The following is a 12,751-nucleotide window of genomic DNA, read 5'->3' as shown; positions in this document are numbered from 1 at the left end:
TATGCATAATGGAATTCTATGCCTCCATCAGAAAGAATGGCATTGCCCCATTTGTTAGGAAATGGACAGACTTGGAAAAAATTATACTAACTGAAGTAAGCCAGGCCCAAGGAAACATAGGTCCCATGGTTTCCCTTATTTTCAATAACTAGTGTATGTCTGAGACAAACAGAAACTGTCAGACAAGTTGATGTTAGGCAAAATGAAGCCCAAATGCTTTTTTTTCTTTCTTGTGATTGTTTCCAACATAGTTATAAGATGATTTCTTTGTTGCTTTGTATGTACCTCCCCCCAGGGTTATAAGCCCTGCTTTCATTGTATTTGATGTTGATATAATTTGTGGAGGAGAAGGAAAAAAAAACTTTAAATTAGGTTACAAGTGGACCTATTACAACAATGAGATGTACAAGACATTATGTCGAAAAACGAACTTTACAACTTTGGTGGGCTGGGGGGTGGGGCGTAGGGGAGTGGTAGTGGGGTGTGCGGATGGAAGGGTGGAGAGGGGAAGGGATGGTATGGGGAAACAAAGGAAGAGGCAACAATGCTTGATAAGAAATGTGCTCACTATCTTGCCCATGTAATTGTAACCCCTCTGTATGGCATTTTCACAATAATTTTTAAAAAAGAGGAAGTTAAGTCATTGGAGGCATGACCACAAAGAGAATGTTGAGACCCCATCTTTTCCTGTTCCTCCCTTTATTTGGTGTCACCAGATGCTACCAGCCTCCTCTTTTCCCTTTTCCTCTCCTTCCTTCCTTCCTTCCTTCCTTCCTTCCTTCCTTCCTTCCTTCCTTCCTTCCTTCCTTCTTTCCTCCTCTTCTTTTTCTTTCTATTGTTATTTCTTTTCTTTCCTTCTTTTCTTTTCTATGTGGATTGGCTTTGAAGTAAATCATCTTTATTTCATTCATTTGAGTAACTAGGAATAGAAGATGAACCATTAGTTCAACCAGAGTTTTCTGCTCAAGATTATTTTTCCTCCCAGAACACTTCTTTTCTGTACTTTATGCTTTTTATTTTTTCCTTTCCTGATCCAAAACCTTTCCCTATCACATTGTGGTTTGCAAATTAGAAAAGTTCTGTTTTCCCCCATTCAGTCTTTTATCATTCTTTGACTAGTAGATAGTGACCATCAACATTTATTTATCTCCTTATGCCTCTTAGTGAGTGGTGTGGTTGCTTTTTCTCATTGATGATTCTAGGTTACTGTGTCTTTTTGGTTATAACTTTCATCTTTCAACTATTACCAATTGAAAGATCTACAGAGCAATGTCTTTATGAAGATAATTTTTTGTGCTATTTTCCTATCTTGATCAATAAATGGCCACTTGAGGAATGAAGGTATCTTGTGAACTTGTGTGACTGAAGAAGGCCGTATGTGTTCAGAAAACAAGTTATCATTGTGGTACCTCTCAGTTTCCTTCTCCATTGTAAGCTATATAGTAGCCTATTTGTACTTACTATGTGGCTATATATTATTGTGCTATAGATTTACCTTTTTCCTTATTTAATTTTCCAAAGAGAAAAAACTACCATGCCATTTTCTGGTGGAAGCTTATTCTCTTTTCTTCACTCCCTCCCTCCCTCTCTCCCTCCCTCCCTCCCTCCCTCCATCCTTCCCTCCCTCCTTCCTTCCTTCTTTCCTTCATTTCCTCCTTCCTTTCCTCCTTCCTTCCTTCCTTCCTTCCTTCCTTCCTTCCTTCCTTCCTTCCTTCTTTCCTTCCTTCCTTCCTTCCTTGTTCCTTCTTTCCTGTCTTTTTTCTTTTCTCCCTTCCTTTGTGAGGAAACGGTACTTGGCCTAAAACTCCAGAGCTTTCCTAGAGCCCTGTCTCAATTCTCCTTTTGCTTTGCTTTTCTTAGATTAGTTCTTGCTTTTTCTCAGGACGAGTCATAAATAATGATCTTCCTACCTCTGTTTCATGCAGAGATGGGATTATAGATACATTCCACCTAACCCATATTTAAAAAAAAATAATATGTCCTAAAAGGTGTTTCAAAATTATTAATAGTGTACTGTGCAAACACACATTAACTTGGAAGATAAAGGAAATATAGACTGTTCAAACTAAAGGAAAGCTTCCATTACTGACATAGGTTTTTTCCATTTATAGGAGCCAAAGAAGAAAATATTTGAAGTTCTTCTTTAGTTATACATTGTAAAGGAGGAAAACAATGGAACTTGTATTTGATTCATAATATAGAACAAATGGTATAGTCCATGTCTGAATTAACAGTTTGTGTAATATCCCCCTTAAAATGTACAGAGATTTCCAGGCCTGATTGCTCACAGCTGTAATCCTAGCTACTCAGGAGACTGAGATCTGAAGCCCACAGACCAGGTAGGAAAGTCTGTGAGGCTATTATCTCTAAGTAGTCAACAAAAAAATGGACTGTGGCTCCAGTGGTAGAACACTGGCCTTGAGCAAAAACATCCAGGGATAGTTCTCAGTGCCTTTTGTGCAAGCCACAGAGCCTTCACTAAAAAATAAATATAAAATAATGAAATGTTCAATGACAATGCTCAATTGTAATGTTCCATTACAATGGAACTAGGTGTAACAGGGTGGGGGTGGGTAGTATGCAGTTAGATGTTGGGGTGATTGATGGTTAGGAAGGATTGTGCTTATAATCTGAATTACAGAATTAAAACTCCTTTGTACAATAAAATAAAAATGCTAGCCAGGTGTTGGTGGTTTATGCCTGTAATCCTAGCTGCTCAGGAGTCTGAGATGTGAGGATCATGGTTCAAAGCCAGAATGGGCTGGAAAGTCCGTGAGACCCTTATCTCCAATTAACTACCAGAAAATCAGAAGTGCAGTTATGGCTTAAGTGGTAGAGCCCTCACCTTGGACTGAAGACCTGAGGGACAGTGCCCAGGTCCAGACTTCAAGCCTCACAAGTGACATTAAAAAAGTTAACAAAATATTCATTGTTTTTATAGATGTCATGGTGAGTTGAAATTGCTTGTGCAACTACTGAAAGATTATGAAAGACAAAATTTTTAAATTTCAAAATAATAATTTTTTTTCGGTCAGTCGTGGGGCTTGAACTCTGGGCCTGGGCGCTGTCCCTCACCTCTTCAGCTCAAAGCTAGTGCTCTACCACTTGCGCCACAGTGCCACTTCTGCTTTCTCTGCTTATGTGCTGCTGAGGGATCAAACCCAGGGCCTCATGCATGCAAGGCAAACACTCTACCACCGGCCACCTTCTCAGCCCCAAATAATAACTTTTTAATTGAACAAAATTAGTGCCTGGTGTCAGTGGTTCACACCTTGTGAACACCTAGTTCCTCAGTAGCCTGAGATTTGAGGCTGGTAGTTCAAAGGCAGAACAGGAAGGAAAGTCTGTGAGACCCTTGTATCTGTGAGACCACAAAATGTTAGAAGTGGAATTGTGGCTCAAATGTTAAAGTGTTAGTGTTGAGCAAGAGTGCTCAGAGACAATGCCCAGGCCCTGGGTTCAAGTCCCAGAACACCGTCAAATTAAAAAAAATGTTTAGTGTCTGAATTTTATAAAATACCCACAACTTAGAAATCAACAGAGGGCAATTTGGTTTACTCTTGAGGTAAAGAGGGCCAGATCTTTCCTAGCAATTATTTTCTTTCCCATTCTTGCTCCATTGGGATTAGCAAGTCCTTAGCAATTAAGATCCATGGATCAACTTGAATAAGGAGCAGATCTGAACATTGAGCTTCCACGTGAGCTGGGTATAAGAACCCATTCTCCATCTCTGCCCTGCAACTGGCTCCTTGTAGCTCGTGTTCTTTGTGGCAGTGTGTTCTTCTGCCAGGCTCATCAGCAGAATAAAAGGACTCCCATGTAGTCCTGTCTTCCTGCCAGACCTGAGAACTGAACTGAGCATCTCACAGAAAACAGGGCAGAAAATAACAGTGTTCTTTGGTCTCATCCCAGCAAAGACCCAGTGCAGCCCAGTAAGTGCTACTTGACCCATGGATGGAAGAGGGATGACCATGCTGAGAGCATAGCTGGGGTAGCTGGATGGGAGGGGTACCTGGAGGCAGGGTTTATCTCACAGGCCTAGGATGTTAATATTTTGACTTACAGTAATGGTGTGAGGACTCCAATTACTGCTTCTGTTTGCCTTCCATACTTGTTCCAAGTTATCAAAGAATCTCTCCCACCAGAGTAGGATTCAGAAGCTCTGTCATGTCCCCAACCTCCAAAATAACTGTGATGATGATGATGACCTTAACCATGATGTAATAAACCTTTACCTAGCACTTCCAAGTCCAGGATTCTCCGTTCACTTTCTTCATGGAGTGGCAATTAAAATGATAAATCTGTGTCATTGCTCCTTTCTCCATGATAAAGAAAACAAAACGCACACACACACACTATCATTTTGACACATTTTAAGATAGGAGAATCAAGTATGTGTATGAGAGAGAAAGAGAGAAAGAAAGAGAGAGAGAGAGAGAGAGAGAGAGAGAGAGAGAGAGAGAGAGAGAGAGAGAGAGAGAGAGAGAGAGAGAGAGAGAGAGAGAGAGAGAGAGTATGCTGATCCTAGGAGCTGTCACTGAGATTTTTATAAAATATATTTTTTGGTCATTATAAAAATTATGTTTAGTGGTAGTTAAGTTTCATAATCAGGTAATGAGTATGGTTTTTTTTTGACAGTGTCATCCTTTCTCATATCCCTGACTTTTTTCATTCAAGGCTGGCACTCTGCCACTTGAGCCATAGCCCCAAATCCAGCTCTTTGCTGGCTAGCAGAGAAGAGTCTCAGGGACTTTCCTACCTGGTCTAGCTTTTATCTTTTTTTAATTATTATTGTGAAAATACTGTACAGAGGGGTTACACTTACATGGGCAAGGTAATGAGTACATTTCTTATCAAGCATTGTTGCTTCCTCCTTTGTTTCCCTTTCCCATCCCTTCCCATCCCATTCCCCCTCCCACCCCTGATCTAGCTTTGAACCATGATCCTCACATCAGCCTCTTTTGTAGCTACAATCACATGCATGATCCACTGATGGCTAGCTGAGAATTGATTTTTTTTGTAATTTTTATTATTGTTCTGATATTGAGTAGAAGCAGCACGTGTGAATGTCAACAGCAAGGACCGATTTTCATCGGGTGCCTGTCTCTTTCCTACAGATCCAATGTGTTATTTCTGTGCCTGTTTCCCTGGGCCAGGCTTATCCCTGTGTCTTTCCCTTTCGGTGTTTCTTACACCACAGAGGAGATCTGTGGGTGTCCTTGCTGTAGCAGCTGCAGGAGGCATGGCTGGTATTACAGGTGGAGCCACAGAAGGTGTTAGCACTGGGATAATTCAGAGCATGTATGTCTCTTCCCTTTGCCCCTAGATTTTTCCTCTGCTGCTCGTGGAGATTTTCACCCTATGATTTCATCCTGTTGCTCATCTCTGAGGGATCTCTGTTGGGTGTTATTCTGAATCAGACAACAGAAAATATTTTTTTAAATATACAAAACCTTTGCCCTAATTATTTTTTGTGCCACTATTGGGGCTTAATCTTAGGGCTTTGTCTCTGAGCTTTTTGGCTCAAAGCTGGCATTTTTCCACTTTATCCACAGCTCCTCCACCTCTCTCCTTCTCCCTCTGTTCCTTCCTTCCTTCCTTCCTTCCTGCCTTTCTTCCTTCCTTCCTTCCTTCCTTCCTGCCTGCCTTCCTTCCTTCCTTCCTGCCTTCCTGCCTTCCTTCTTTCCTTCCTTCCTTCCCTTTCATTGTTTCATTCTTTGGCCTTACCACTTTATCCACAGCTCCTCTATCTTTCTCCCTTGCCCTCCATTCCTTCATTGCTTCCTTCCTTCCTTCTTTCTTCCTTCCTTCCTTCCTGCCTCCCTTCCTGCCTTTCTTTCTTCCTTATCTTTTATTGTTTCATCCTTTTGCCTTCTTCTCTTGTTGATTTACTGGAGATACAAGTCTCACAGTCTTTTCTGCTTGCTCTGACTTCAAACCACCATCCTCAGATCTCACCCTCCTAAGTAGCAAGCATTACAGGCACAATCCCCATCAGCATTCAGCTTGGAAAAACATATTTCTTTTTATTTTTTTCATTTTCTTTTATTGTGAAAATACCATACAGAGGGGTTACAATTACATGAGCAAGATAATGAGTACATTTCTTATCAAGCATTGTTGCCTCCTCCTTTGTTTCCCCTTCCCATCTCCCTATCTACCCCACCACCACCCTCCCCCGCCTTCCCCTCAGCGCCAAAGTTGTAAAGTTGTAAAGTCATATGCTTTCCAGGAAGACAGGTTGAGGAAGCACAGTCCTCTGCAAGGCCCTTCCTCATCTCCACCCACTTTCCATGCCTCCCCCCTCCCTCCTCTTTCTCCCTTCCTGCATCTTCTTTCTCCTTTGCTCTCTTTCTTCCTCTTCTTCTGTTGCATTCTCCCTCTCTTTCCTTTCCTTTCCTTCTCTTTCTCCTTTTCCCCCTTTCCTTCCACTCTCTCCCCTCTTTCCCTTCCTACTTTTTCTCTTTTCCCTTGCCATTCTTTTCTTCCTCCCTTCCTCTTTTCTTCCTTTTTTCCTTCCTCCCTCTCTCCCTCTTTTCCTCCCCTCCCTTCTTTCCTTCCTTCCTTCTCTTTCTTCTTTCTTCCTTCATTCTGTTTTTGAATTTTTATTTTATTGTAAAAATGATGTACTGAGGGGTTACAGTTACACGAGTAAGGTAATGAGTACATTTCTTGTCGAGAATTGTTACTCCCTCTTTTGTTTTTCTCCCACTATCCTTACCATCCCTCCACCCCCAAAAGTTTTAAAGCTCATTTCTTTTTTTGGGGGGGGTCCTGTCATGGGGCCTGAACTCTGGGCCTGGGCACTGTCCCTCAGCTCTTCAGCTCAAGGCTAACGCTCTACCACTTGAGCCACAGCGCTACTTTCAGCATTTTTTTGCTTATGTGGTGCTGAGGAATAGAACCCAGGGCCTCATGCATGCAAGGCAAGTGCTTTACCACTGAGCCACCTTCCCAGCTCTAAAATTCATTTCTGACATAGTGTCTTGTAGGTATCCATATTGCAATGGGTCATCCTGTGTCCTTGTTTCTGCATTTTGTTTTTCCCCTTCCCCTCCCCAAATTGGACAAATGTATATACAAGTTGCAGGGTACCATTATCAAGTACAGTGCCAACAGAAGATATACCATGGGGGAAGAACATACAAAGGAAACAAAACAATCACATAGTACATTAAAAATAACAACAACAAAGAAGAACCACTTGTGTCCATATCTTGGGGTTCATTTTGCTTAGCATCATCTTATATGGTCTAATGTACATAGCTTTTGAGCTTTTCTGATCATCTGATAAAATTATTCTAGACATATATTAATTATTGCAAATGAGGGAAGCCATGGAAAAACAACAATAAAGAAAATGAACAAACTGTATACAGGGTCTAATTAGAGCCTCTTTTTTTCCAAATATTGGAGTTTGTGTTAATATGCTTCATTATATATAGTCCTTTGCACTAAGCATTTGAGATCCTGATATTCCCTGTTCATTGTATCTTCTCACATATGTGGGAGATACTCTTCCTTCATTCTTTCCTTCCTCTTTCTCTCCCTCCCTTTTCTTTCTTTTTTACCTTCCACCATTTTCCCTCCCTCCTTTCTTCCTTCCTACTTCCTCTTTTTCCATTCCTTCCTTTCTTCCTTTCCTTCCCTCCTCCTTGCTTCCCTCCCTCTTTGATTTGTCCTTCCACCTTCTTTTCCATTCTTCCCTCCCTTATTCCTTCTAACCCTCTAGACTTCCTTTGTTTCTCTTTCTCCTCTCCTTTCTTACTTTCCTCCCTCCTTTCCTACCTTCTTCCTTCACTCTTTCCTCCTTTCCCTTCATTCCTTCCCTTTCTCCTTTCCACCTATTTTATGCTCCTTCCTTCTGCCCTTTTTTCATCCCTTTTCCTTCCTTTCTCCCTCCCTCTCTTCTTTTCTTCCTATTTCTCTCCTTCGATTCCTTCCTTTTCTTCCTCTTTCCTCCCTTCTACCTTCCCTTCCCTTTTGCCTTCTTTCCATTTCTTCCTTTATTCCCTTTTTTTGTTCCTCCTCTATCCCTTCTTCTTGTCCTTTCTTCCATGTAGTACTAGAGGTTTGTCCAGGGTCTCAGGAATACCAGACAAACTGTATACCTCTGAACTATACTTTTATTCTGAAAGAGTCCACAAAATCAACCCACAGATGCAGCTGCCTCTCCACATGAACATCCAGAAGGAACAATTAGGCTTCATTCTGATCATTTCAATACACAAGTCCAATGAGATTTTTTTTCTTAGTTGCATGAATGTAAAATACAGATAAATAGCTGGTGGTATGTATATTTCTTTATTGATTCCAATAATCTATCCTTTTTTTCAAAAGGTGTCCTAGCTACATGGAGACAAAAAATTTAACAAGGGTCTTAGAAATTCTCTTCCTGGGACTGACAGATGATCCAGAACTACAGTCTGTCCTCTTTGGTCTGTTCCTGTCCATGTACTTGATCACCGTGCTTGGAAATCTGATCATCATCCTGGCCATCCGGTTTGATCCCCACCTCCACACCCCCATGTACTTCTTCCTCTCCATCCTCTCCTTGGCTGACATTGGCTTCAGCAGCAGCACCATCCCCAAGATGCTGACAAACCTCTGGACACACCTCAAATCCATCAGCTATGCTGGCTGCCTAACACAGGTGGCCCTTTTTATTTGGTTTGGATGCTTGGACAGTCTGCTCTTAGCAGTGATGGCCTATGACCGCTTGGTGGCGATCTGTCACCCTCTGCACTACACACTTATCATGAACCCTCGCCTCTGTGTCTCCTTGTTGCTGCTGTTATTGTTCATTGGCCTTTTAGATTCCTTGGCTCAATGCTTGATGGTGTCACAATTTAACTTCTGTACAGATGTAGAAATTCCTAGTTTCTTCTGCAACACTCCTCAACTCCTTAAGCTTTCCTGTGATTATACTTCCACTAAAAACATCTTCATCTTTCTCTTTGCTATAGTCTTTGGTGGGCTTCCGGTCTCCGGGATACTGTACTCTTATGCTCGCATTGTTTCCTCTATTCTTGGAATCCCATCAGCCAGTGGGAAATACAAAGCCTTCTCCACCTGTGGCTCTCACCTCTCAGTTGTGTGCTTGTTTTATGGAACAGCCATTGGGGCATATTGCAGCTCAATTATTTCTGATGCCAACAGGAAAGTGATGGTGGCCTCGGTGATGTACACCATGGTCACCCCCATGCTGAACCCATTTGTCTACAGTTTAAGGAACAGGGACATCAAGAGAGCATTTAAGAAGCTGGTGAGTATGACAGCCTAATAACTTGGGTCATGTTTTTGGGTTGGTGCATCAAGAATGTCTAAAATACCAAGTACTTAAAACTGGAACCCTGTTTTTTCTTGTTTAAGTTCTTGCTACTTCCTAGGATGGGTCTTGAATAATGATCCTCCTCCCTCTTCCTCTTGCAGAGATAGGATGACAGATTCACAGTACCACACTCAGCATTCTTTTTAATTTTTTAAAGTTTTTTTTATTGTGAAAATACTGTACAGAGGGGTTACAATTACATGAGCAAGGTAATGAGTACATTTCTTTTTTTAAATTTTTATTTTTTATTATGAACATACTGTACAGAGGGGTTACAATTACATGGGCAAGACAATGAGTACATTTCTCATCAAGCATTTCAGCCTCCTCCTTTGTTCACCCTTCACATCCCTTCCCAGCCTCTCCCTGCCCCCCCACCCAATTCCGCCCCCCCCCCCCGCACCAAAGTTGTAAAGTTCGTTTTTGACATGACAACTTGTACTTCTCATTGTTGTAATGGGTCCACAGTTATCCTTAAATGACTTGTTTTTCCCCTTCTCCTCCACAAATTATACCGACATAAAATATAGTGAAAGCAGGTGTTATACTGTGGGGGAGGGACATACAAAGCAACAAAGAAATAATCTTATAATTGCGTCAGAAACAAATGCATGAAAGAAAAAAACATTTCAATACATATCTAAGGGTTCATTTTTCTAATATCACCTTATCTGACCTTTTCTGCTTCATTCATACATATACTAGATATTGCAAATAAGGGAAACCATGGTACCTATGTTTCTTTGGGCTTGGCTTACTTCACTTAATATAATTTTTTCCAAGCCTTTCCATTTCTTAACAAATGGGACAATATCATTCATTCTGATGCAGGCATAGAATTCCATTGTGTATATATACCACATTTTCTTGATCCATTCATCTCTTGAGGGGCATCTGGGTTGGTTCCATATCTTAGCTATAGTAAATAATGCTGCAATAAATATAGTTGTGCTGGTAGCTTTAGTGTGGTCTTGTTTGTAAACATTTGGGTAAATGCCCAAAAGTGGGATCATATAGAGCTCCCTTATGAGTACATTTCTTATCAAGCATTGTTGCCTCCTCCTTTGTTTCCCCTTACCATCCCTGCCATCCCATTCCCCCACCATCAACAAAGTTGCAAAGTTCATTTTTCAACGTAACATCTTGTACCTCTCATTGTTGCAATGGGTCCACCTGTATCCCTATTTAAACAATTTGTTTTTTCCCTTCCCCTCCACAAATTATACCAACATCAAATACAGTGAAAACAGGGGTATTGGCCCTTGGGTTTGAACCCAGGGTCTGGATACTTTTCCTAACCTTTTTGCTTAAGGCTAGCAGTCTACTACTTGAGTCATAGCTCCACTTTCAGCTTTTTCTGGTTAATTAGAGATAAAAGTCTCATGAACCTTTCTGCCCACACTCATTTTGAGCCATGCTCCTAAGAAAAAAGCCTTCTGAGTAGCTAGGATTATAGGCATGAGCCCTATTATCAATCATAAAAGCCTTAATAGATCTCACTTTTTAACCACACTTCCCTGTCATTCAGCATAACCCATAATTTTTGGGTTTCTTGGTCTTGTGACACATATGCACAACTTGAGCACACATCCATCTGTCCTTTGAGAAGTACTACACTTGAGTTCTCAATTTGCAGTCTTGGATCTCTGAGAAGATATCCAAGGCAGGCTAGGATAACTCCTCAACCTTAAGCCAAATCAATCAACTCCACCAAGAATGAACTTCAATACCCAGAATCCACTCCAACCTGCAAGCCTGAGGACAGACCTCACAATATATGTAATGAAATGTGGAGCAATTTAAAGGCAAACAGCTTAACATCTTTGTTTATTTCATGCTTCTTGTATTACATTAGAATTTTATGCTTGTGATGGTGTTATTCTGATGTAGGTTTGGGACACCATTGTCCATCATTAGCTATAGCTGGGTGGGTTTATTTCTAGGCTATTTTCTTCCATTTATTCCCATCCCATCCCATCATCATATTGGTGTACCTGTCTGGTTTTGTGATAATACAGTGCTAATTTGTCACCACAGTTCTGTTGTCACCACAGTTTTGTTGTCACCACAATTCTGTTATCTAACTTGAAGTCAGGTATTGCGATACCTTTAGAAATGCTCATTTTTGCCTAGGACAGGTGTGATCATATGTGGTCTTCTGTGATTCTGTTTTAATCTTAGGACTGATTTTGCTATTTTGTATGAAGTGTAACTAGAGTGATAGAGTTTCAGGGGAGGTGGAGAAGACAAAGGCAGAAACAATACTCCATGTACACACAGAGAAATGAAGCTAGATAACTTGCAGGTATGTGTGGCTTGGGGTGAGATGGAGGAGAAGGATGGAAAGGGTGACATTGATCAAGATGCATTGTATTTATAAACTGATGTGTTGAATTGCATCCCTTTATACAACTACTTAAAAATAATAAATAAATAAATAGTTTATCAGATCATCTGTAATACAGGAATATTAGTGCAAAGAAAAATGCTTATAACTAAGAATATGTATATTACAAATCAGAGGTAGCCCAGAGCACTCACTGGTCACTCACTTCTGCAATTCCAGTTCACAGGGCGCTGAGAATTGAGGTTTACAGTTCAAAGCCAGCCTGAACAGGGAAGTCCATGAGACCCTTATCTCCAATTAACCACCACAAACTCAGGAAGGAGAGCTGTGGCTCAAGTAGTAGAGTGCTAGCCTTGAATGAAAAAGTTAAGGGAGAATAAGTCAGAAGTACATTTAGTCCTCAGGCACTGGTGGTTCTTATCTGTAATCATTGCTATTTAGAAGATGGAAATGTGAGGATCACAGTTGGAAGCTAGCCCAGGCAGGAAAGTTCTGTAAGAGTCTTATCTCCAATTGTTCACCAAAAAGCCACCAGAAGTGGAGCTATCATTCAAGTGGTAGAGTGACAGCATTGAGCAAAATAGCTCAGGGACAACACACAAGCCCTGAATTCCAGCCCCAATGCAGGCACACAAAAAGTGCATTTGTCAGATGGAGTGCTTGTTCTTTGTGCTAGAGATTTAATTTACACAGCTAAATCCTAGAAAGGGGGTATAACTACCTATGGAAAAGGTTCCAATGTCAAGCCTTCTGTCTCCTGAAAAGTATAGCATGGTGCAAGCAGACTGTAGATACATATTTGCTGTTTGTAATACTGAAGAGCTGATTTCCTGCTATTTATGTTCTGATTTATTCAAACAGACATGGTGATGCTCTTTATCAATATCCTTTTAGTGTGTATTTATTGGGCATTGGCATATCTTCACTTGACAAACATAGGTTCAGTTCTATTGCCCATTTATTGATAATTTGTTTTTTCTTTAATTTTTTGAGTGACAGAATTGCAAGATGAATATCAGCCAAAATTATGTCTCATTCTACTAGTTATGTTTTTATCATCATCATCATCATCA

At 40.8% G+C, this 12,751-nt stretch overlaps 1 protein-coding gene across 1 annotated transcript; it reads left to right on the top strand.

Moving 5' to 3' along the window:
* Positions 1-3,912: 3,912 nt before the first annotated feature.
* Positions 3,913-9,283, top strand: LOC138813429 (olfactory receptor 7E24-like). The gene is made up of 2 exons (XM_070001852.1): positions 3,913-3,932; positions 8,341-9,283. The coding sequence occupies exon 2, from the start codon at positions 8,354-8,356 to the stop codon at positions 9,281-9,283; it is 930 nt and encodes a 309-aa protein (XP_069857953.1). The 5' UTR covers positions 3,913-3,932; positions 8,341-8,353.
* Positions 9,284-12,751: the final 3,468 nt, after the last annotated feature.

The sequence above is a fragment of the Dipodomys merriami genome, unplaced genomic scaffold (assembly GCF_024711535.1).
Source record: "Dipodomys merriami isolate MVZ:Mamm:240054 unplaced genomic scaffold, mDipMer1.0.p SCAF_6, whole genome shotgun sequence".
Lineage (NCBI taxonomy): Eukaryota > Metazoa > Chordata > Mammalia > Rodentia > Heteromyidae > Dipodomys > Dipodomys merriami.
This window is presented reverse-complemented; position numbering and strand designations above follow the sequence as displayed.